This window comes from Pelecanus crispus, chromosome 8 (assembly GCF_030463565.1).
Source record: "Pelecanus crispus isolate bPelCri1 chromosome 8, bPelCri1.pri, whole genome shotgun sequence".
Taxonomy (NCBI): Eukaryota; Metazoa; Chordata; class Aves; order Pelecaniformes; family Pelecanidae; genus Pelecanus; species Pelecanus crispus.
Genome location: NC_134650.1, coordinates 46,319,847 through 46,345,479, shown reverse-complemented (window position 1 = coordinate 46,345,479; position 25,633 = coordinate 46,319,847). Strand labels below are relative to the sequence as shown.

At 50.0% G+C, this 25,633-nt stretch overlaps 2 protein-coding genes across 3 annotated transcripts in view; one reads left to right on the top strand and one right to left on the bottom strand.

Annotated features, from left to right (window-relative positions):
* Nucleotides 1-4,922, top strand: part of KLHDC4 (kelch domain containing 4) — a 28,981-nt gene extending 24,059 nt beyond the window's left edge. Inside the window, exons 9-12 of one of the 2 annotated variants that reach the window (XM_075715180.1) lie at nt 849-1,057; nt 2,414-2,813; nt 3,939-4,052; nt 4,365-4,922. In XM_075715180.1, the coding sequence (XP_075571295.1) occupies nt 849-1,057; nt 2,414-2,813; nt 3,939-4,052; nt 4,365-4,540 (899 nt within the window). In that variant the 3' untranslated portion in view covers nt 4,541-4,922. The remainder of the gene's footprint in view (nt 1-848; nt 1,058-2,413; nt 2,814-3,938; nt 4,053-4,364) is intronic. The other variant, XM_075715181.1, reaches the window with a different exon arrangement.
* An 8,465-nt stretch (nt 4,923-13,387) lies between these two features.
* Nucleotides 13,388-25,633, bottom strand: part of JPH3 (junctophilin 3) — a 59,131-nt gene continuing 46,885 nt past the window's right edge. The window contains exon 5 of the mRNA XM_075715457.1: nt 13,388-13,468. Within this exon, the coding sequence (XP_075571572.1) occupies nt 13,388-13,468 (81 nt within the window). The remainder of the gene's footprint in view (nt 13,469-25,633) is intronic.

Here is a 25,633-nt window from a genome sequence, read left to right as displayed (position 1 = left end):
GCTCAGGGAATGGGACAATCTTCTTTGAGCTGCATTTCTAAAATGTTAAAATTGTGATTGATTTCTTTAAACCTGACCGTCTTAAAGTGGGATTTGGGGAGGAGGGTTGATCACATATATTGTCTGGATTCCAGACCCTGCTTGCATTATGTCCTATTTATAGTTTATCTGTTGAAAGTGTGGTTCCTCCAGAAACACAGTGCCTAGCCAGTGCATACATTTTTCCCAGCCTGCATTTTAGGGATTTGCTCTAAATCCAGAATAGAAAGGATTGGAGCAAAAGCGGAGGGTTTAGAGCACAAGCCTTCTCCTGCTGCTGAGGCCTTTTTTAAAGTGTGGTTGGGTCTCCTTACAATGAACTGTACTTATTCTTGGGGTTGAGGCAGTGGTGCAAGTTGGCAGATAAAGCACTGTAGTAGAAGGGTCCTGTGGAGAGAGTTGCTGTAGGTTAGGCTCCATGGGATAACCAAGGTACGTTTCCTTGGTACTTGAAGGCTACGTATAATCAGTCCTTGTTTGAACTCCACCCTCCTGTAAAGGTGTGTACACCTTTCAAGAGGCTCCTTGCCCCACAAAGCACACCCTGAAGATAGCTCTCCGCATTTGCTTTTATTGAAGACACAACGGCTTTCTAAGGGTAGAAGGGATGTGCGTATTAGCTGCATGAATGAAGTGGGCATGCAAGCGGTTCTGATTAATGTTGTTGTTGAAGGCGCGCTGTGCAGTTCTGAGAATGTCCAAAATGGGTCATTGAGTTACTTGCTGGAGTACTGAAAGGCCTTGGAAGATAGGAAAACAGTCAGGATTCTCCTTTGCTGATGCTCATATTTGCTTTTATCTATTAATAGACAAGTGGGCATGGAGTCGGCTCAACCCGTCCGGGGTGAAACCCACTCCCAGGTCTGGCTTCTCCGTGGCAATTGGTCCCAATAACCGCTCCCTTCTGTTTGGAGGCGTGCATGATGAAGAAGAGGAAGAGAGCATTGAAGGGGACTTCTTCAACGATATGTATTTCTATGACATTGGGAAAAACCGCTGGTTTCCTGGACAGCTAAAGGTTTCGTTTAAAAATAACACAGATATATTCAGTTAATTCTCCTCGTTCATCTGACACGTGTCCTTTGGGCCTTTTTTGGCTTCGTACAGCTTTCTCGCGGTGTGGAGCAAGCCTCTATTTCTAATAACTCGGGGTGCTCCAGAAGCTGAGCCAGCAGGTGTGGCTGCTGCTTTGCTCTGTGACCCAAAAATTGTGATTGTGAAGAGGGGGAGAGGCTGTAGAAATGTACCTGGGGATGTGCAACTCTAGCAGGTTTTTGCTACCAGACCGACTGAATTCTCTAACTTTATGCTGCCCCTCTCCTTCCCTGGCACATAACTCCTTGTCCTCTCCGTGCCCTGCTTCCACAGTGTGATGCAGACTGTCACCCTTCTGGGGAGGGAGGAAGCCTGTGAGCCCTGATGGTTGGGCACAAAGCAAGAGTGGTTCAGGAGGCAGTGCCCTTCCTACAGGAGTTAGGCTGCACGTGCCTCATTGTGTAATGCAAAATGAAGCAAAGCAGCATGAAAACATAGTTACGGTGTTTTACTGGAGGCTGGCTCCAGGTCAGATGTGTAAGTCTGAAATGAGATAGTTCAGTAAAAGCTGCTGTGAAATGGTCTTGTGTTGGGAACAAAAAACTTCCCTCTTTTCCCCAGTGTTGATGAGCTACTACAAGAGATGAAATATTAACCTTGGCTCATAAGAACTTCAGAAATGTGGCCCTCGGCTCAGATCTTTGATTTTGTTTGAACTGCTCGTAAGGGGGAAGTGAGGTGCAAATGGCCTGGTTGAACTTCCTTCTTTCCACCCCCACTGTTTCTGGCTTTGTTCTCAAAAAGGAGAAGTCAATCACATAATAACAGGCAAACATGCACTCAGATGTTTGCTTCTGCCTCCCTAGCTGACTGTTTTCCAGCCCTTTCATAGAATACTTCGAAGACCTGGAGTGCTTCCTGGTAATGCACTGTAATTTAGCACCCAGCAATTGTTTTGACTTCACAAAACAGTGGGTTATTTTCTCTTGCCTCTGCCGCAGACTCGTGGACTCTGTGTGTGTTTGCGTGCATCTGCAAGATAGAGAGCAAAAGAGCCATTTTCTGTCTCTTCAGTGTATGCTGCCATTAATAGAAGAGGCAACTCCGTGCCATGGGTACTCCAGAAGTTTCATTGCTCCTTGTTTTATGGCTGGTAGAAGTTTGTGCTGAGTGGGAGGTTGCACCTATCACTTGAGACTTACAATTGTAGTGAAAAATAATTGAATTCTCCCCCCTCCCTCCCAGCAGCATCCATAGTATTTGTATTAACTGCTCTACATGCTGTTAGGTGCACATAATTCACACGCAGTCTCCTTCTGTTCTTTGTTCCTGTTAACAGGGACCAAAATCAGAGAAGAGGAAGCGAAGACGTGGCAGAGACGCTGAGGCAGAGGGTGCTAGAGATGAGGAGATGGAGAAGCAACCTTCACAAGGCCCAGTGGAGATAGTCAAAGAGGTGGTGGCAGAAGATGGGACTGTCATGACAATCAAGCAGGTGATCTCTGGACCTGCAGAAGAGAAGGAGAGGTCTGAATCGGAGGAGGAGGAAGATGGAGCCTTGGGCCAGCAAGTGGAGCCATGCCCACGTTCGAATGCCATGTTGGCGGTGAAGCATGGGGTTCTCTATGTGTACGGGGGAATGTTTGAGGTGGGCGATCGCCAGTTCACCCTCAGTGACCTCTACAGCATCGACCTACACAAGATGGAAGAATGGAAGGTGCTAGTGGAGATGGATCCAAGTAAGCTCTGATGGTGGGATCTCTCTCTCTGCTTTTAGTGTAGCAGCGCTACACTAGGGGAAAAAAAACAACTATGGAGCTTCCTCAGAGTGGTGGTGAGCCTTTGAGTAGTGTTTTTTCTTGGACAGGATTATGTGATATGCGGTGTCTTATGGTCACCGTCACTGCAGAAACCTCTCTGGTCCAGAGCTTTGCCATCACTGTAGAGGGTGAGCTCTGGTCTGTCTACTTTGAAAACCAAGACATGTAAACAGAGTGTCTTTGTTCACTGGTGGCAAGTTCTGGCCTGGGAAGTCCTGCTGTGCCATGCTTGTCCACTCAGCAGAGGACAGGGATGTATGCTCTTGCTTGTCCTCACCTTCTCAGGGCAGTGAGGGTCTGGGGTACTGCAAAGCCTGTGGGCATCAGCTAGAGTTCTCTCTTTGTACCTTAAATGGGTAGTATGTTTGCTGTATACTCTGAATACCCTGCTGGGCTGTTCCCAAGCTGGGATGGCTAGCTCAGGGGATGTGGCAAGCACAGAAGTCAGTTCCCTGAATTCCTGGCTACACAGTCATTACATGAGCATTCAGCACTGTTGCACAAATCATTACCTGAGACACCTCAGTGAAGATGGATTTGATGGATTTTCTAACCATTATTGAAAGAAACTGTGGGTCTATCTTAGAGCGATGTATCTCTTGTGGTAGTGGCTGAGTGATTCAGCCCAGGCCATGTGCTAGGCACTGTAGAGAGATGTTAAAAGAGGGTGCCCCTGCCCTGGAAGCTCACGGTGTGCATGTGTGTCAGGGCAGAGGCAGAAAGGAAGGAGCCCTGCTCATGATCACGGAACTGTGAAGTGCTAGGGAGGAGAGTTGACTCTTGTCAGTATCGGCACTAACCAGCTTTTCTGCCACAGCTGTTCTGTGCCCTTCACTTCTTCCTGACTCTGTTTCATCTCTTCCTGCTGCTTCCCATCCGAGCCAGGCCCTGTACAGTGGGTGGATCTGTGAGGGCAACAAATACAGCAGGGCTCTTAAGGAGCACATATGTCTGACCTCGCCCTGGCATCCTGCGTGACAGTTCTGGGTGTAGGAGTGGGAAACAGCTTGTTGTTTATTTCTTCTATTTTCTTTCTCATCAAAGAAGCACAAGAATGGCTGGAGGAGTCGGAATCGGATGAAGAGGATGATGATATGGAAGGTGCAGAGGGAGGGGAAGAGGAGGAGAGCTCTGAAGAGGAGAGTGAAGATGAGGGAGGTAATGATTAAGATTAATATTGTCTTCATCCTAATATAAAGTGGGTTTTAGTACAATACCTGCTGGTTCTGCTGCCAGCCTGGAAGGCCTCACTGGCATCCAGGTGAGTTTTCCAGCAAAAGCAAAGTTTTCATAGTACACTGCTCTCAGGGTAGAGGAGAAATTTCATTGGTTAGCGATAGGTTTTTAGGCTATTACATTTAAGCACATGAGCTGAAGGGTAGTCTTGACCGGGTTGACACACGGAAGAGCAGATTGCCTTCATTAGCTGTGTGTGACCTCTCTTTCTGTCTTCCTCCCATTGTGTACTAGGAGAGGAGCAACACCCATCTGTTCAGCCTGATGAGAAGCATGCGGACTATCTGTCCCGAACGGAGCAGTATTGGATTAAACTGGCCCGCAGCAACATGGGCCCAGATGCCAAGGAGAAGAAGGTGGTAAAAGTGGCACATGCCATGGCAAAGACTTTTTACGAAGATTCGGTCTAGATGTTGAGGCTGTTCCACGAGCGAAGAAACATGCTGGGAGCGGTGGTTAGCCCCACTGAACTCAGCCTGATGTGCCAGGCAGTCAGCGTGTCCAGAAGGCGTCCTGGCATTCCAGTTTTTGCCTACTCGGAGTGCCTCCGGGCTGAGCAGTCTCAATATGCCTACATGATTAATGCTCTGGATATGCTGTTATTCCCCTGGAGGTTGTGGGGAGGGTCTTCAGGAACAGGATTGCTGTCCAAGGACTTGTTCTGCTGAGGCTGGCGTATACAATACTGTCATATTTTTGCTCAAAATTTGTTTTGAGTCTGTCAAGACAAACTGCATATCACTGTGTTCACTGGTCCCAAATTCCCTACCCTGACAGGGACTGGAACGTGTTTCCAAGGGTTTCTACAATAAACTTACTTGGTTACATCATCTTGGTTTTCTCAATTAATCCCATCCTAGCTTTTCTACTTCTTTTTCTCCTACTGTGAAAGAGGGATCGCTGTTCTGCTGTGAAATACTCAGATAGTAAGATGCACCAGCAGCCCTGAGATGTGGCTGTGCTGCGTCGGGAAACCTGGGAATCCTTTCATACCTTATCTGTGTGAGAGCCACTGTAACCCCTGACGCATGTAACAGTAGAAGTCTCTTCCTTTTTAATGTTAGCTGTAGCAGGTTTTGCCTATGCTTGTGGAATCTCCCAGTTCAGTTTCTCACATGTTGGCCGAGAAAGCAGTTGTCCCACCAGTGAACTCTTTATGACCAGTGAATTGTCCTACCTTGAGACCTGATGGTGTGTTGTGGACAGGAGGGAGTGGGCTGATGCTCTCAAAGGATATTTTTTTTACCCTGGCTTGCTGACTCAGCCCCTCTCCTCAAGGCATCGCTTTCTTTCCAGCAGAGCAGTGCTGTGGTCCCTGAGAACAACAGATGGGACACAAGTGTGTCTGTTGCAGCAAACAAGCGATGGTTTGAGCTGACACCAGAAGGCACTGGCTGTCCTTGTGCAGAGCAATCCAGGGTGCCGTGGGTATTGTTTTGGCAGGGTCGTCACCGGGGAACCAGCTCTCAGGAGAGCAGTGCTGGGTTCTGCAAGGCTAATTAGAATGTAATAAAGATTAAATAGAGCAGGCTGCCAATGTGATTTAATTGTCAAGATAAAAACATGTTTGATAGAGAGGTACCTTCCATGCAAATAACAGGTGGGAGGTGAAAACAAACCATTTATTGATAACCTAGGAAGGAATCCATAGCGCTTGCTTGGCTAACAGTGTCAGTTGCCCTGTTGTCCCGTCACTTCGGTTGGGTTACAATACCTTGATCTCGTTGACGTTTGAGCCTTTGTGTATGATGTCTGTGGCTTTCTGTGCAAAGTTTTGGGGAATCTGCCACGGAGTTGCATTTGCGGATTTTGATTGGCTTGTTTATTTATTTATTTAGTTATGATTGAAAAATAGTGGGGTTAAAATCACAGCATCTGTGCACAGGACTCCATTCCAAAGGCCCAGCCAGACAGGGGAAAACACACTTTTTGCCAGATGTACTTTATCATTTTTTGCCTTTTCAAATACAGGTATTCACCCTGAAAGAATTTTTTCCCTGAGCTGAAGCTGGGCTGCAGCAGTGCCAGGGATGAAGGATAGTTTTGTACAGTGCTGCTGTAGCTGCAGGAAAAGATTCTCCCTCCCCATTCTCCGGTAGAGACTGTTGGATGAGGGAACTAGATGCATCAGATGAGCTGGAGCGTGTGCAATGATAATCTGAGGTTTTTCCTTTCATCTTTTCCTCAAGGGCTCTGGAATGTAGTCCTAGCTGTGCTCTGTGCCAAGCTAAGGATGACTGGAGAAGTCATAGACTGGAAGAGACACGCTTCCAAGGAACCTGTGAGTCAGGATGGGCCAACTGTCCCGCTCCTGCGAGCAGCACGGCAGTGTGTTCGTGCAGCCTCCCGCGGGGAGCACTCCTGCCTCGCAGAGCTGAGGGAGAGGAGGCTTTTGGGGTGGGTTGCAGGGGAGATGTTGGCTTCCCAGGGCTGTCATTGCTCTTCTGTGAGGTCGGGCTGACCTGGGCGTGCGGTTTGGTTCCGTTCCTCCCAGAGCCAGGGTTTTGGATGAGCCAGCGCAGGCTGTGGCTGATTATGTGGCTTGGTTCAGGAGGCTCTGGTGGCCATCCTTAGGTTGTATGACGAGAGGATTCTGCCATGGCAAACTGTCCTGGTCTGAAAATTGAGGCTTAGTTGTCAGCTCTGACAAAAGGAGGCTGGAGTACTGTAATTGGAACAGCCTGCATGGGGACTGAAACCCACACAGCGTCCGTTCCTCAGTGGAGCGTTTGCAGCCATTGGACTTGAGACAGAAATTAATTCTGGTGCATCTGCAGCCACTGCTCCGCAGAACGAACAAGACAAACGCAGCATTCCCTTGAGCTCTGCAGCCAGCGACAGCCCAGGATCTGTCTGGACACCCCGGCCCATCTCTTGCTGGTGTAACTGTGGACGCCTTGGAACCTGTCACATGTTGGTTGAGCAAATGAAACCTCTGAGAAAAGGTAAAACTTCTCACCTAAGCAGGGATGACTGATTATTACAGCTACATTGAGTGCCTAGAGAGGAGGTCAGAATGCGATGGGCTCCGCCATGGTCTTAAGAAATGCAAACTATGATACTTTGATATCAAACTGTAATGGTACCTTGCTCCTCTGAGCATTGGCTGAAAGTCCCCTGAAGCCTGTTCAGGGTTGCTGGATCAGATATCTGGTCATTTTTTCTTGTATTAGGTCCAAAAGTACCTTAAAGAGGAGGGTAAGTATTTCGCCAGGCAGACACACACGGTGAAGTGGCTTGCCTAAAATGATACCCAAGAGAAGGACCGGGGCTAGAACTTGGTGGAAAATGAGGAATCAAGAAACTCCAGCAGTGTCTGTCATAAGAGCAGTTATTCTTGTCTGACATGCACAAAGAACAGCACGTACCTTTTTTAATGTATGAACACCCAGATAAAATTGAATTATTCCTTTGGCATCCATCAGACCATTGCTTTTGCCTATCTCATTGTAAAGGGATGAATGTATAAACTTTTACATAGGAGAAAGACACCTCAGTTTATTATTGTAGCTGGAAACAAGCTGGTGGGCTTTTTTTTCAGCTAAAAGACAAAGCCGAAAGTAACTTTTTTTTTTTTTAACTCTTTGAGGAAAATGTGTTCAGTAATCCCTTTTCTTTTGGGCCACACGCATACTGTAATTGCACTGTCAGTAACAGTGAAATTGGATTTTTCTATTACATTTACATGCACAGCTAGGAAGGGAGAAAGCGAATAAAGGAGAGCGCCAGCTGAAGTGCGTTTTACTTTAGGGGCTGCACAAAAAAGGCCACAGCAGAAAGTTAGTGGTTTCATGTCGAAGTGGAGCTTAGCCTGTAACACATGGGATTGTTTCTCCCCCACGTCAGTGTGTGTGTTGCAGCATGACGAGCACGGAAGCGAATGAACCTTGCCGTGGAGTTTATCAGAGAGCAGTCGGGGTAATTGGGCTGACCCAGAGATAAATGCTGTTTGTAGACGGAAGGACCGTTCCTAGCGTCTCTGCTCGTGGGATTTTGCTAATAGTGAAGACTTTGCTCCATCACGCTGAGTAGCTAGTCTCCTCGCGGCACTGCCTACCTGCTGTGGTGGCTTATGGAGATAAACCAGTCCTAAACTCTTCTGCTGGCAAATTGCTTGTTTGCCAGGCTTGTCGTGCTCTGCACACGCTGGGCTGATCTCATCCTTCCTCATTCGTCTTGGAGAGATTCTGGGTTCATTCACCGGCTGTTTTGTATCGGCAAAACTGCTGCTTTCTTGCTCCAGCAATATCGGGTGGGTCCAACCGGTACTAAACAGCCCTGAGCGTTTTGTGTCTGTCAGCAAGACAGAAAGGCTAAAGAGACGCAGGTTAGGCTAAAGAGACGCAGGTTCTTACAAATGCAGGTCTCTGAGGGGTGGGGGAGTGGGAATGGGAGCATATCAGATGCTTTAGCTTCTGCTGGGTAGCAGCTGTTGGCCCAACATCACTAACTCCCCTCATCACTAACCCCCAGTGACTTACCATTACAGACCGACAAGGAAAGAGCTTTGAAACGTGCTCCACGCTGAAGGGGTTGGGAAGCGGTGCTCCTGCTGCTTGCAGGAGTAATTCTCACAGCTTTCCCTTCCAACAAGACCAAACACCTGATACCAAAATGCAGCTGCTGCTGGGTGCGGGCGGCTGCTCTTACGGAGGAGGTAAGGGTTGGATGTTGGTGTTCTTAAGATGAGTGAGTGTGTAAGAGAGCCTGAGCCTTGCTGGACTACCAGTGCTGTTAATAGTGTACCCAAACGGGATAAAAGGAAATAGGCAGGTGATAAGGACTGTGAGTCTACTAGATAGCAGTGTAGTGGAGCAAGTAACACCTGTGCCTGAATGTGAGTCTCTCTAAAGTTTATCTTCCATCGACACCTCCAGTTGGGGAACGTGCACCCCACCACAGCATTTCTAAGCCATCTATCAAACAAAAAACTTCTGGGCAGCGTTCAGCAGCTCTCAACATCTAGAAAGTGATACTTCCTTAAACGTTACGGAGCATGATCTCTGAGATACCTCGGATGAAGGGACATAGCTCACGATGTATTTGAGTTACATATTCAGACCTTTGGGCGCTGATCAGTAGCCATGGACGTTTGTTGCTCATTGAAACTCCCTGGCTTGGCATGGTAATTAGGTGATTACGCATACCCTGGAAAAACAGGTTGGTGGTAGCGCTGAAGCTGAGTGCCTGTGGGTTAATTTTAGTTGAAACAGAGCAATGAAAGGAACTCAGGAGCTTGAAACGCCTCTGAGGGAAGCAGAGTCCCGGTGGATCTGTTACTCAAAGGCACGTATCTAGTGCTTGCTGTACTGAGAGTTGTCTTCAGCAATGGTTCAAGCCTTGAGCTCAGCGCAGAGCTGGCCAGGGAGCCTTGCCGTGAAGGTCAGTCATAGGCAGCAACACGATCGATGCAATTCATCTAGGGGCTGTGCAAGGACTTGACCTGTTTCCCTACACCTGGAAAACTTGCCACCATGTCAAGCGTCTGCAAAGCCCCATCTTCTGTGTGAACAATCTACCCACGTGCAGCAAAGCTGTGCAACACGGGCAGGAGATCCAGGCCGACCTCTGCTCTGTTCTGCTTTAGCACAAATCTTTGGAGCCAACCTCACCCTACGACAGTTTTAAAAAATGCCTGCTTTTCCATTCTCCCTCAACTCGCCAAAGCCTGTCAGGACATCTAATTAGTCTTTGGGTTTCAGTGAAGCCCTTCATCATCGAAATGACATTATTCCTCCTCTCGCCCCTCCCCTTCTGTTGCAGTCTGGATTTTTTTTTTTTTTTTTCCCCAGCAGCACTTCAGAACTCCGCACAAGGTAAATAGATGCTGCAACAGCTCGGTATCTCTGAAAGATCAGGCCCTGGAGAGTCCCAGCACGCTTGGAGAATCTAGGTCTCGGGTACAAGCAAACCAGACGCCAGATGGGCTGGTGAGAAGCTGACGTGGCATGAGCAGGTGGAGGATTTTTGTGTTCCTTCCTTCTTGCCTTCCCCAAAGATGTGGTGTCAAGCCAGCCCATCGCTCACACCGGTGGGGTCTGGCCGGAGGAGCCGGGTGTCCCTGGGGAGGGACAGGTACCCTCTTCCCAAGGGCTTTACGGCGATGGCGGGAGGTGTGCTGGTTCCTTCAGCCCCAGCCCCTCCGTGTGTTTCAGGTGCTGCGTGTTCCACTGTAGGAACATAAAAATACCATTGCAGCCTTAAAAAAGATGATAACAACCTTCAGCTGTTGGCATGCATCTGTCAGCGTGGACATAAAAGAGCAGGTATGGACAGTTTACATAGATTTATATGCCACAATGACAGACATTTTAATGTGCCTTAGGTAGGTTTGCATGAATCCAGGGCTTGTAAGACAGGGAAATGTACTGAATTACCTCTCTCACTGGGCTACTTCTCAAGAATATCTCTGGCCTTGGGCAAATGTGAAAAGCCCAGAACTAAGACAAATTGCTCAGCTCCCCATGATTAATAAAGGAATCATTATGTTTAAACACGTGGTTTGGGAGCCAATTAATACTAGTCTTTGGCTTGCTTTCAGACTGAAGAAACTGCAGCTCGACTGAGGGTTCATCCCGAAGAACAGAGAGATGAAAAATCCGAGTTGCATTTGTGTTTGTACATAACTGCTGGTACATGGGCAAGAGCAGGAATAACTAGTCGGTCACCAGTGTGAAAAAGCTAGTCATGAAATCACTAGTACTTTTATTTGATTGATAACGAGAGGCATTTTTCTGCTATTTTATATATATCTAAATACCATACTGTGTTTGCATGTAACTGTTTAACCTGCTTCTGGCTGGGCCTTTGTGTCATGCACCTGAATGTACAAAAAAAGTCCTCGAGAGTCTTTACAAAGAGTTGCAACCAGAATTACAAAACACATGGATGAGTTCCTAGGGCTTGCAATCACAATATGTTGTTATTTGGTTCAAGTATGCAGCAACCATTCAAGAGTTTAAAACGATGACTAAGGACCCAAAAGGAAAAACAAAAAAAAAAAAAGAAAAAGAAAAAAAGGAAGAGGTACGAAGACGATGGACAGTTACTGTGAAAAATGAAATTAAAACATTACTGGGGTCTCACTGCCTTCAGCTATCATTTACCCTGTCCACCCATAGCCCTCTGCCTGAAAAGGGAAAAGAAGAAAAAGAGGAAAAATAACTGCGACAGGAGGGAATAAGACCATGTAAGGAGAAGAACTGAATTTAACTGGCACATGCTCTAATCCTTCGTTTATTTCTGGTTAAAAATATAGCAATCCAGTGCAGTGTAATAAGAAATCTGCTGAAAAGGTAGCAGAGAAACAGCTAAAACAGAAGCAAAGCAAAGCTGAGTCCGCAAGTCAGGGCTGTACCCAACAACTCTGTATGTGAAATGTCGAGGAAGATTTTTTTTTTCCCTCCTTCCCCCCTCAAATATGCCTGTGTACGGGTTGCATCCCACCCTTGGGTTGCTGCCACGCTCGCACCCCTTCTCCTCTTGAACGGAGCTGCAGTGGGTCGAACTGAGGGGGGAATTTGGTCCCTGGACGTACCAAATCCCAAACAAGCCATCTGAACCGTACCTGGTGGTGGTGGACCACCGGCAAAGCCACTCTCCACGGCGGGGAAAGACGGCGTGGGGAGGGGAAGAAACCGTGCCAGTCGTTTTTGAAAAGCGAGGGGACGGCAGCCAGTTCCAAGCGCTTGAGCTAAGACCACACTCTTGTGATTGGGACCATAACAGCTCAGAACAGGGATACGGCATCTTTAATGAGTATGCATATTATCAGTGGGGACAGGGGAGGGGAGAAAATCAAGGCAGGCATATTACAAAGATGGTATAAACAAACAAATTAAGTGACATAGAAAAAAAAAAGAATACATCCTTAGAGGCTGCCATTGCCAATGATGTTTTGTTTTTTTGTTTTTCTTTTTTTTTCCTTTTTTTTTTTTTTTTTTTTTTTTTTTTTTTTTACAGGGACATGTTGGAAGCTGGAATATACATCCTGCATTACAAAGTGCAAAATACTACATGCTCAGAGCCCAAGCATGATGTCTGAAACAGTCCACAGCAAGATGTAAGAGACAAACCCACCACCCTCTCCCTCCTCTCTGGGACATGCTCCAGTGCTCCTCCCCAGATGCCTTTGAAAAACAGTTTTATCTTATTTTGCTTTATTTTCTTTTATTGTATCCTAAGTGGATCAGAATTGAGCCCTCTCTCCCCAGTACCTCCCCACCAGTCTGCTCCCCGGCGTCTCTGTTTCTGGGATGGGATGCTCTCCCCGCGTGTATTTGGGATGGGATGCTCAAGTAAGGCTGCTCCTCGCGTGTTGGCGAGCACGGCGCGATGACCAGCAGCTGCTCAATTTGTGTTGCTGAAGGTGCTTCCGTGTTTTTGGGGGGAATCCGGGTACACGTTTTTACCCAGGAGAAATTAGCTGTGAAGTAAAAGTAGCACTGGGTGGTTTTCCAGCCTTGCCATGGCGGGGGGAGCAGCCTGGGGAGGAGGAGTGAAGGCAGGAGGGTGGTGGGGCTGCTGCTCACACCTTGTGTTCCCTATTCCCCCCCTGCCCCAAGAAATTTAGCAAAACGCCAATTGCTGCTTTGTTTTAAAAACAAATAATGAAATGGGGCCCGTTGCCCTGCTCCCATCTAGACAGGGTTCATGCCTTCCCCGTGCTCCTTCTCTCCTCCTTACAGCAACGTTTCTCCATTTGCAAAGGGAGAAGGAAGAAAAGCACCAGTTGCCTGATTTTGCTTGTCTTTCCCATTCACTTTATCATTAAAGCTGTTGTGGATTTCCCTGGGAAACTCAGCCTGGAGCATCCCAGGACCCATACGTACTTCAAACAAAAATCTCCCCATGGTCCCCTCATCTAGTCTCCATTTTGGGGATCATTACCGTTGTTATAAATATATTTTGGGGGGGGGTGAGGGGAAGGGAAATGAGGTTTTATTTTGTTGGGATTCCTTCTCATCCTTTCCAGTGTTGGGGGGGCAGAGTGTTGATAGCATTTTGCCATGCCACACAGCATAGTGTTATACAAGCAAAGAATTTTGGCTAAAATCCAAAAAACATTACCCAGGAAAAAAGGCAAACTGTGAGTGAGACTCGATCGTTTGTTGTTCTTCTGTGAAAAGACTTGGAAATTGTCATAGGACAGTTCGAGTTATGATTTTTCCCTTTTTGTTGTTGTTTGGGTTTGGTGGTTTTTTTTTCCCCCCATTCATACATGTAACTGTTATTTTTGCAAACAAGACAGTCTTGAATTAGATGAAAAAGTTAATAAACAAAATGGCGACTCCAATATTTAGTAAGATCACCATGACTACCAGGATGGGAGCCGAGCCCTGGAAGAGAAAGAGAAGGAGAGGAGTTAGAAGGCGCGTGGAAAGTCTGCCTAAAGTTGCCTGGTAGCAGGCGGGCGCTGCGCTGGGTCGGGGATACTGCAGGGCAGGCAGCTCTGCAGATGGGCAGACCCCAAACGGCCGATTTCCACCCTCCAGCAAACGATCCCAAAGTGCCCGGTAACCCTCACGGGATTTTTGCAGGCTGCTGCCTTAGTGAGGAAGGTGTGAATAAAGATCTCCTCCCCTTAGAGGTGAGCAAACAGCAGAAGCAGGGACTGAACTATTGCCTCCGTCGCTGTGACAATAAACGGGTCACCCCTAGGTCTTTTACCGAAGCACAACGTCCTCCTGCGGCAGCCCTCTGATTCAGCAAAGACAAAATCCCTCTCCTCTTTCACCAACAGAAACGAACCGGGCTCTGCCAGGAGCCCCTTTGCTCCCCCCCCCACGCCGACCCATAACCCAAGGCACTCTTGGGGCCCGCAGCACCCCTGGTAGCGCCGCCCCTCGTATGCCTGGGTGAGAGCAAAGCTGCTGGACTTCTGCTTTTCTGAGCCGCTTCAACGCGTACTTTCCATCACATTCGCCTCAATAAACACGTATACCTGCGGGTCTTGGGGCAGACTGTTTACCGTCATGCGTTAGCACAAACGGCGTGTAAGTCCCAGTGTGAGCTGCGGACCCAGCGTCTGCCAAGCAAACACCCGGACGCGCGCCCGCCGGACCCATCGATGGAGACAGCAGTTGCTCGTGGACTCCCCCATGTCGTGCACATAGGAAAACTGGCCTTAAAAGAATAACTAAAATCTATTGCTTACCCGAGGTGGACAATGAAAAGAAAAAAAAAAAAAGATTATATTGGATCACATAGTTGTTTGGCGATGGTTTGGAGGAGTCTTCAAAGGACATTTCCTAATAAACATGATTGTGAGGTGGGTGTTGGTCTCTTCTCCCAAGTAGCTAGCAATAGGACAAGAGGAAATGGGCTCAAGCTGCATCAGGGGAGGTTTAGATTGGATATTAGGAAAAATTTCTTCACAGAAAGGGTAGTCAAGCATTGGAACAGGCTGCCCAGAGAGGTGGGGGAGTCCCCATCCCTGGAGGGGTTCAAAAAACGGGCAGAGGTGGCACTTGGCGACATGGTTTAGTGGACATGGTGGTGTTGGGTTGATGGTTGGACTTATGATCTTAGAGGTCCTTTCCAATCTTAATGATTCCTAGTTTTTACTGTCATTATAAATGATCCAGCCACCAAACCAGGAGGCGTGGGGTTGCTACTCTGCCCTTAACTGGTTTAGTGGTGGACTTGGCAGTGTTAGGTTACTGGTTGGACTGGATGATCTTGAAGGTCTTTTCCAACCTAAACGATTCCGATTCTTGTACAGGTATCCTGATAATGGCAAAGGTCAGGCCAGCATACGGTGGTCTATGCTAAGGCAACATTTTGGGAAAGCTCTAATAACCTTTCCTGAGGTTTATCTGGACCAAATTAAGCTCCTGGGGACTGTGTGGAAACCACTGCAGCAACCTGCATCGCAGCTGGCCCGTGTCAGCCACCCACCGTAGGCCGGGCTGAAGCCCACCCCAGAAGCATCCATGACTTTCCACCGAGCATAAAGGCAGCCCAGAGAACTGGTGTCGGACCTGGTGAGGACGTGGCCGCTGGACCCTACTAGCATCCCAGGAATGATGGGAAGAGACCACTCGGCGTCGGGACCGCAGACAACCCTCCAACGCATCTTTCTGCAGAACAGCGGTCAGAAAAACATCCACCCTGCTACTTCATCCCTGCCATAAAACATTTGCTGTCCTAAAGCGTTAACGCGGCTGGCATCAGGGTGAGCAAGCGTGCGCGCAGGTAGGTGGTAGCTATTTCTCGGAGTAGCTGGTATCCTCGTCTATTCTTGCTGCAACGGCGCTGTGCCAGCTTTAGTCGGCTGGAATGGTATAAATGCTTTTCTCTACGCTCCTGTCCTCGTAACAAAGCTCCTGTGGCTGTTGGGTTGGCATGGGGCAGGGGTGGGCACCCTTTCTAAGTGGGTCCTTGTACCACTCTGCAGAGCTGCTGGGGGGGGAAAAAAAAAAAAAGAAAAGAAAAAAAAAAAAGCTCCCGGCTGGCCAGAGATCGTTTCTCTTCTGAGCAGGCTGATTCAGTTCGCATTTGGGAGTGGGTGGGAGCGAGGATGCTGGAGCTTGCTGGAAAGGCATATCTGTAGCTTAGCAACAGGGTCAAAGGAAGCCAACCAAATGGAGGGATTGCGGAGAGCCTCTCCTGGCAGCCAGGTATCCACGCCTGACTGCTTCCAGCAAATCTCTCCGCCTGCACCACGCAAAGCCTTTCAAAGGCAGAAACCAACCCCCGTTGCCACTCCTCCCCCCCAGCCGGCCCTGCCGCTGCCAAGCGCCGCGATGTGGTGTGTTATTTACATTTGGGGGGTTTAGCTTCATTTCAAAAGATTATTGGGTTTTACGATTTTTGAGCTCGTGTTAATATAATAACAGATTGCAAGCGATTATCACCGTCATTGTTTCTGTTGGCAGGGCACCACAGAGACACAAAATGCATTCGGTTCCCTCCACCTCGCAGCCAGGGGAGGACTTAACCGCTCTCGCTCGTACTTGCATTAGCCTTGGTCTGCTCGCCGTCTGATTCCCCTGCCAAAGCAGCAGCGACCGTTTCTGCCCCTGCTCTGCTCAGGCTACCAGATCGTTTCAATACCAGGCAGGAGGCAAAGTTGTGTACCAGCTGACAGGAGCCTGCAATAATCTGGAGGCTGCTTTCTCCTCCCCGACAAAAAAGCACTGAGCAGGACTGGCTGCCTCTTAATTCCCTGATGTTTGAGCTTTACCCTCACAAACACGGGCACTTTGGGATGGACCTGTTGGACTGACCGAAATCGCCGCCCTTTGGTACTTGTGTTCAGAGGATGCTGATGGGATGGTGTCCAGGGAGGGAGCACGCCCGTCATTTACACACCAGTACAGCAAAGTCGTGCCCTCATCTAGAAAAACGGGGCGAGTCAACACACTAAGCGACATGCATCTAGCCGCTTGCATCAGCAGCAACTGGATGCCCGTGCACAAATGTTTTGCTCAGCTCCCTGGTTCTGCACCCATTTGCATCTTGCATCCTCCGTGCAGAGGCAGGAGAAAAATGCTTGCTTTGCCTCCGCATATGCGGGGTCTTCTGCGTTTGCCAGCGAAAGCATCCCAGAAATAGCATGACCTGGGAGGGGAGGGGTCTCTGCAAACTGAGCAGCTCAAATCCGACTGTCTGACAACCTACAAATTCTGCTTCCTTCTTACAGTTTTCTCTTTTTAACACCTTCTTCCCCGTGCTAGCTCCAGCGAGGGCTCTCCACGCAGCAAAGGCAGGTACGGCTGCTCCCCCCCGGTGAGACGCCGGCGCATCTTAGCAGGGGCTGGAGTCCTGCCTGTGGCAGCTGGTGGATAAGCGGCTTTGCGACTCCGAAGCATCTGTTTTAGCTCCCATTACGAATCCGTGTACTTCTAAATGCTTATGTCTGGATTATTCCTACCTTGTAAGGTCTTCGTGCCTTAACCTCCGCTCAGAGGAAACGCTTGCCCTTCTCCCCTTTGGTGGCAAGGATGTCCTGGGATACGTCTCATCTGTTCCTAAGAAGTGATTCCTGCTCAGTGCCCAGGCAGCAGATGAATCACTTCTGGGTTTGCGCTTTGGAAAAAGACGTTCTGCTGAGCCCAGCCTGGCAATAGGTCAGTGAACTCCCTTTTAGTGCAGCTACAGCCAGCATTTGAGAACGAGCAGCTTTTACAGCTCTTCACGCCACACGCTAGCCCTCTATCGTGAGCTACCCACGTTTAGAAAGAAGAGCGATAGCCCTTGATTTGCAACTTTGCATGTTGCTTTAGTAGTTCGGTGGTGCTTTGTCTCATTTTCGGTCTTCTTGGGATATAGAAAAGCCCACGGAAATCCCTGAGGCCAGCGGTATCGCAGGCTCTGGGGTGCTAGAAAGCCAGAGGTCGAGCTCATTTTCCCAGCCTGGGGTTTGTGTGTCACAGACAGCAAGCAGCCTGCAAAGCTTTTTTTTTTTTATCTTTTTTTTTTTTTTTTTTTTTTTCTGAAAAGCTACAACACTCTCTTTAGTCCTGAAATAGTAGTGCTAAAGCAGGCCGTCAGGAACTGCAGAGATTTGTTTAAACTACCTTGCCTGTCATTCAAGAGACGGGGCTCTGCTGCGAAACGCCGTCCCGCCTCCCAGCACAGTGCCCGCAAGTCCAGAACCTGCTTTACTGGGAAGCAGACGCCGGTTGGCAGCGTCCTCTCACCCAATTTTAGCTGTCTAAATGTTAGACATCTAGTCTGCGCTAACCATCTAGGCTGTCTGTAGACCAAGTGACGTGAGATGAATTCCACCCAGAATGGTTACCAGCCTGGCTCCAGGAAAGGAAAAAATTAAATCAAGCTCTGGTGCGCCTAAGCATCATCCAGCATACTGGGTGATGGCAAATTTCATCGGCAAAACGAGGCAGCTCTGGGGCTGGCGGTTTTTTATTTTCATTTTTTTATAATAAGATCCCTGGGCTCCTTCAGATGAGGAGGAAAACACCTGCCAAGGATGGGCAACGTACACCAGTATTAGCTAGGCGAAAGGCTGCTTCTGTATAAACAGGGATAGTCTCCAAGGGCTTTTAAGATTTCCTCCAAGGTTTAGAGAGCTGGAACATAGCCCCAAACCCATGGAAACACTACAGAGTGACTAAACCCTTGGTATGGCACAGGGGTAGTAACCATAATCGCAGCTGCAGAAGTAATGAGTGGAGGTTTCTGCCAGTCTGCGGGTTTTGGCAGACCGCAGCTCTGCCGGTGGCTGCGGCCGAGCACCAGCGTCTCCGCCCCTCCGTCTTGTTTGCTTTTATCCCTTAACCGTTGTGGAGCAACTCAAGAGTCTTACTGGGAATACAAGGGACAGCTGGTTTACAAATACAATCGTAGCATAATTAATTAGGCATTAACAATCCATTATTATCTGTTATCGCAGGGTGCAAGCTCTGTCTCTCTGCCATGGAAACCATAGTGTAGGTTACCTAGGAATCCCTCTGGGATCTATTAAGTGTAATTACTAAGGATCAGCAAAAAATATATATGCAATGTTCTCCAGCCTCAGCACTGCGGAAAGTGCTGAAAACTTAGCAGCTCCGTGACATTTGTGCTGAATTGTCCCGTAATTGCCAGGAACAGGCTGCTGTGAAACGGTTAAGGAGCATTTAGCAAAAGAAACATAAGGGATTCACTTTGCTTTCTCCAGCGTTTTACAGCATCTCCTGTGACTTGAGGAAGGGAGCCCGGGAGATGCTGAATGTGCCCGCGTAAGAGGAATGGGCACTTGGTACCAGCGGGCATCTGAGTGGGCTGGTAGGGGAAAACCTGCTGCTGCAGAAAAAATGCAAGCGGCTAAAGCGACCGCAGGGATTTATCCCGAGCTGGCGTCTCTTAATGAACTGTTTTGTCACCTCTGGTTCAGTCCTCGCGTTACCGGTGCCTGCGCGGCTGGGAGCGAGCTGCACGTTTGGAGCTGTACGTTTCTTTTTAAGTTTTTTTGGTTCTCGTGCGGTCAAAAGTTGGGGTTTGACCCCAGCTTATTCAAAGCTAGAAGACGTGGAGTTGGGCTCAAAACCCTAAAATGAATCCAGAATGACAGGAGCAAAGTCACGAGGTGATCTCTTCAGGTACATCAAAGGGCTCCTGAGATTAAAAGGGTTTTAAGAGGACGCTGTCAAGTTAAGCGTCACATTTCTCTCTGAACAAAAATTTTACCTTGTGTTGTTACAACTAATGCCTGCGACGTCTGTACATGAAAGAAATTAGAGGAAGAACAGTTTCCGATTATTATTTGGTTTTTTTTTTAAAAAAAAAACCCAAAGCATTTGCTTTGCGCATGTGACGGCTCGTCCTGCGCACGCTGCAGCCCCTGCGGCGATGCTCAGACCTGGCTCCTCTCTAAAGGCGTGATGGCAACCGGGTGTCTGCAGGACTGATCCTCTCCTTATTGCCATGTAATTATAGTTTATGCTCGTATGGGCGTGTGTACGTGCCACGGCCATTTGGGATTGGGGTTGGAACCTGTCTGGTTGAGATGAGAGAAATAAGGAAAATGCAGACACGCCTGTGTTAGGAGACCTGGGGAAGGCTCCTGGTGGGGAAGAGAAAATAATGGAAAAAACTGAAGTGGGAAGACTGAGAGGGGATAAGCCACAGGGTTTAGTCCCAAGGAGGATAAGCCCAAAAAAGTCCCCAGGCCCCTTTCCCAGCAGACTGGTCCAAAGGCAGATAGACGGGAGCATCTCCGGGCACGGCATTGCGCCCGGTCTGAGATGCAGGTGAAGCTTCACCATTCAAACAGCGGGTGCCCGTTCGGGACAGAGGAATCAGCCAGCTGCTATTTTAATCTCATTTTACACCCTTTAGGGCTAAAGCTGCCTAACTTTTCTGAAGCAAACGCTCCACCCCGAGGTCAACCCCGTCAAGAATAACCCCACAGCCGCTGGAAAAGGGAGCGTCCGTCGCCCGCGTCGGCAGGCAGGTGCCATTTCTGGGGCAAAATGCTGCGCTCTGTCCCCCCCACCTTGCTCCATCGCAGCCTGGGCTGAGCCCCCTGCCCGGGTACCCTCCCTCGGCCCCGGCTCCGGCTGCACGGCGCGCTCCGGCAGAGCCCTGCGCTGGCTGCAGATTGGCTGCTTCCTCCTCACTTTCCCCAGCGACAGCAAAACCTGCTCAGAATATCCTGACGGCAAATACGCCCCTCGCGCAGCGAGCGAGGAAGATGCTGCGGCTGCTGGAATCCCTCCCCGCCTCCCCGGCGGGTACCCGGAGGTGACAAGGAGGGGTCTCTCCGAGATCCCTAACCCAGCAGATGCCTTGCAAATTCCATTTGCTGCAACTGTTTCCCCTGCTTTGTTTGCAATAAGCAGCAGTACCGTTAGCAGACCACGGAGATTTTATCCGGCAGCATGTGACAATGGAAGAAAATGTCAGGGGTGGCTGGGGTGGGGTTTTTTTTTTTTTTGGCTGCTGCCCTACCCTCGGGCTTTCTCGATGAGATGAGACGGGGGGTTTTAAAGGGCCGAGTCTCGAGCCTACTCACATCTCCAGGGCGCCTTTAGTGAGACCACAACGTGTCCCTAGAAGTCTTCATCTAAATACCCGTGATTGCTCCTGCTAAATGAGGACAGGCAGATGAATCAGGCTCGTGCCTGAACACTGGCCCTTCTCGCAGGCATGCTGAGGACCTCTGTGCCTAAACCACTTCTTTTCCCTTTTAGAAGCTGCAGATGTTCAGCACCTGCAGAAAAGGAGATGTATTCTTTTTTTTTTTTTTTTCCCCCAACCCTAAAAATGTGATGTGTTTTGTGCTGACAGATAAAAGGGTTGCTGGCATTTTAGAAAAACCTCTTTCCCTTTCCAGTGTCTCAACAATTCCTTTTTTCCTTTCCCGTTTTAGATCTTCTCAAAGGCTCTAGGAACCTGTGAAGCGTTCAGGCACAGGCAGGAGCTTTGCGCCTCATGGGCCTTTAAGGCCAGAAAGAATAGTGATGTTCATATAAGTCCCTTAATCCGACAACACCGACACCGGTCCTGGCGCGTTGGGTTCCGTTTTCATCTGCCCGAACGATGACAACTGATGTGAGTTTGTTCTGTGCGTGCAGGGGTCAGTGCACACAGAGACACAGAAAGATCAGGTGGCTTTAAATGTAATTTTAAAGCGTTTGTATGACCGTAGCGCCGGCCTGATGACCCCCAAACCCCAAAGACCCCTGATAGTGAACACCACGCTGAATTTCATCAAAGTTACTGAGCGGTAGCCTCAAGAAATGACCTTTATAAGAGCAATTTTCAATTACTGATGTGCAGCCCTAATGAAGGGAGGTTCCGGGCGCCTCTTTTTAAGGGACTGGTGAAAAAGGACCGAGAAGAACAAAGTTCCTATAGCTCATATAGCAACCTATACGTCTGACTCCTCTGCATCTGCATCCCCACCTGGGCACACATTGCAAGAGGTCGGACACCAAGGGACCCCCCACCCTGACACCAAGGGACCCCCCGCCCCGAGCTGTTCCAGCCTCATTTCTAAGACAGAAATCAAGAGGTGTGGGGAGAGAAGGGATAATTTTCAGACTGCGTTTTTGCAAGACCTGCATCCCCCACCCCCCGTTCCTGCGAGGAGTGACAGAGGCGGGCTTGCTCCCGAAGCCAGAGCCGGCACTCCAGTGCAGAGCCAATCCACCGGGCTCACCGATGGCGTGCGTAGAGCAGGTTTACGGCAGATTATTTTTAAAACCAGCTAACCTATGAGGGTGACCTCAGTTCTGCACAGGGATGCTCCAGGTAGGGCAAAAATAGCCCTCCTCAGCTAAGAGCATCCTTCCTTCATTGGCAGGCACCTTTCTGAAACAGCCCAGCTGTCTGGGAGATGAGAAATGCCCTTTTCCGTGAGCAGCTTCACAGATGGCAGTGCTGTGGATCACAGGGAAGCAGGCTGTCAGGCAAGCTGAAACGGCGTGGGCACACACGCGTGCACGCACACGCGTGCGCACAGCCGGCCCTTCCCGGGAGCTGCGGTTCGCCTGCACGCTGGAGGCAAGCTGCTGGGAGTCGGAAGGGGAGGGGTACTTCAGGCTAGCATGAGAAATGGGGCTTGGGGGAAGGTGGGGAGCCTTAATTCTGCCTGAAAAGATCTGGAGCACGAGCAGGGTGCAGTGGGGTTTTTTTTGCAGGGCTAAGCATGAACGCCACTGAGCGTGCACAGGGGGAAGTGGATGTGGGGACTGTGGGATAAATCCTCCCCCCTTAGCTTTCCCCTCCTCTTCCTCAGGGACTCAGTACGCTTGCCGAAGTTTGAAATGCTCCGAGATCCTCGATGGCACATGCAGGCAGGGTCACGGCGTTCGGCAGGAGGTTGGAACACAAATCACCGCACCTCCCATTCCTCTCCTACGCCTCCTTCCCCTGCTCCTGTCCGATGACTCCCCTCCCTGCCAGGCCACATGGAACAAAACCCTGCTAGCACGGTGCAGTTCTTGCTAGAACAAATTGTTGCTGGCATTGTAGGTTATTTAAATCCACATATTATCTCTTCCTCTGTATTACATTAGCTTCCTCCCAAACCTTCGCCATCTGTTCCACCCTCGGTTATGAATGTGAGAAAACTGAACATGCTGCTTCACAGCTACAGCACTTAAAAAGTATGATGTGCATCCTAATGGCTTTTCTGTGCGCCTTTCCATGCAGGCTGCGCCCCTTCGTTACTGCCTGGGATTCACTCAAAATAGCCATTAATGTTATGTTGCATTAGTGGCTCTGTACCTCCAGCGCTGCAGCTGGAGCCCTCCTCCCCGGGGGTTTAGGTACGACGGCTCCGGCGTGCAGGCTGGGGTCTGCCTGCAAGGTGGGAGCCTCGGCAGCACGTCCAACTTGGGCTGGGTGGGGAGAAACACCAGGACCGCTTGTGCCAGCGAGCTCCCCGAGGAACGCCCGGCTCTCAGCGAGGAGAAATGATGGTTCTGTTCCTCCTTTGGGACCCGTGCCTCTCCCAGCTCCCTGCCGCCGCGTGAGGCCACGTTATCAAAGGTGCTGGCCCACCTGCGAGTCCCACAGACTTCACCGGGGTTGATGTCCGCGCGATTACTGCTGCTGCTTTTCCCCTCTTGAAAGCCTGTCAGGCTCCTAATGCTGCCTGTCACTTCTCTAGCGCTTCGTAGTCATCTCCACTAGCAGCTAAGGACAGCCCGGTCTGGACTTGGCGCCTGCTTGTTCGCTCACTGGCGTGTGCGCAGGGCTGGCTTCGCTCGGAGCTCTCTTTTTTTTTTCTTTCCTGGACTGGCAAGACGAGTCCTACGGTGCAGTCCACTGGCAAACGCACTGTGTGCGTGCTTGCGAGCCTGCGCCGAAGCTTGCAAGATGACTAGGAAGCCAAAAAGCTACAGGGCTGTGTGTGTGTGGGGGGGTGATTTATCCACAGCCACAGCAGGGAAACTGTGGCAGAGCTGTAGTTTAGTCCTTCCTGCATCCCGGCTGCTCACGGGCGGCAGATGTCACCGCTCCCTCCTCTCTCCCGCCCGTTCGCTCCCATCCCTTGGCTGCAGGTGCCAACACCTTTGCTCTGCTGGCAGAGCCGTCGGCGGGCGGCTGGAGGAGCCGCGATGCTGTAGGTACGGCAACAGTAATCATGTATTACAGACCACGATGCCTCTAGGCCAAACTTTCGGCGTGACTGACAAATGTCATTTCAGTTTCATGATCCCTGACTCCCAAACAACCAAGCCTCATCTTCTGTTACCCTGACGGGGTGATTTAGCTCCTTTCTTCTGCCGGCGCCTGAAGCGTCGCCCACTGAGCGTTCCAGATTTTCCATGTCTCCTGTGCAGGTCTGGCCCGGGCTGCGGGGCACCCAGCAGCACGGGACCCCTCCAGCCCTGCCCTGTGTTCGGCACTGACTCGACAAGGGGGAATTTGGGTCGGTGTTGGCTTCCCCACTGCTCCCCTCGGACCTCCCCGTCACCTCTCCTAGCAATGCCCAACCGACGGGGAGAGTAAGTGAGGAAGCTGCTCGCAATGGTAAGGCCAGGAATGATCAAAAACCAGGAAAAGGACCTGAAAATCACACAGCTCAGCCTTCTCCCAAGGCAGGTTCGGCTCTAGCCAAGCTCCATCTGAGCTGCAGATGTCCAACCAGCCCTTACACCACCTCCTCCCTCCCAGCCACCACGGCCTCGCTAGGCAATTTATTCCAGCCCTCAACTCACTAGGAATGGCTAATGGCTAACCACTGCCTCTAATGCTTGAATTTAAGCCCATTAATTCTTTTCATTGAGAACAGATTTTTCCCTTCCACTTTGCAGCAGCTGTTTTATGTGTTTGAAGATCGCTCTGTCTCCTCTTCTCTAGCCTGAACACCTCCAGCTCTTCCCAGCAGCCAGTTAATACCCAACGTCTCCTCATCTCTCCCAAAACGAGGAGCCCCGGCTGGATGTCTCACGAGAGGTTATCCTCCAAGTCCCACAAGCTACGCTCCTGCTTAGAAAGCATACTTGTGCTCTTCACGGTAGAGTGATAGTATGGACTGACGTTTGGCTGTGATCTGCTGTAGCACCCGGATTTGCAGAGCTCTAACAGCCCGCCACCCTTGCTGCACTTGCCTGTGCTTTCCCTGCCTACGTATCCTTTTGGAATTGCATCCTCTGCCGTTTGCCAAGCCCCTTTTGCATTGCATCGCCCCACTGAGGGGCCTGTACCCCCTCCTGGCTCAGTGGCATCCGCACACCAAAAAACATGAGCTGTATTGAACCGTGCAGATCAGTACAGGAAAACCTGAGCAATGGTTGAGCTCAAAACCTGAGCTCTGGAACGCAACCCCTTTGCAATGTCCCCTGCTCCATGACCATGGTTCCCTCCTCCACAACCATGGTTCCCTCCTCCACGACCATGGTTCCCTCCTCCACGACCACGGTTCCCTCCTCCACAACCACGGTTCCCTCCTCCACAACCATGGTTCCCTCCTCCACGACCACGGTTCCCTCCTCCACGACCATGGTTCCCTCCTCCACGACCATGGTTCCCTCCTCCATGACCATGGTTCCCTCCTCCACGACCACGGTTCCCTCCTCCACGACCATGGTTCCCTCTTCCATGACCATGGTTCCCTCCTCCACGACCACGGTTCCCTCCTCCACGACCATGGTTCCCTCCTCCATGACCATGGTTCCCTCCTCCACGACCACGGTTCCCTCCTCCATGACCATGGTTCCCTCCTCCACGACCATGGTTCCCTCCTCCACCCGGGTCAGGTCTCCAGTACAACGCGGTGACAAGGCCACTGCTTCACCAGGCAGTGCCGTCACACGGCGGGCAGAGTGACGGAGAGCCACTGCAGGTTGACGCAATGCCCAGCTGCCAGGATTTAAGCCCTGATGTTGCAACAGGGTCCCACCATGCTCTTGGGCCAGCGTGAAGTCCTGTTGCCATAACCTAACCACAAGGAAGCATCACCAACACCTTGCCTACTCCTGCAGCTTTTCCAGCAGGTGAATGCTCAAAACCCCAGCAATAATGTATTTTTATTGCTGGCCCCGGGGCGGGGAAGTGCAAAACAAACTCAAACTTGCTCCAGTGGAAAACCTGCTGTTCCC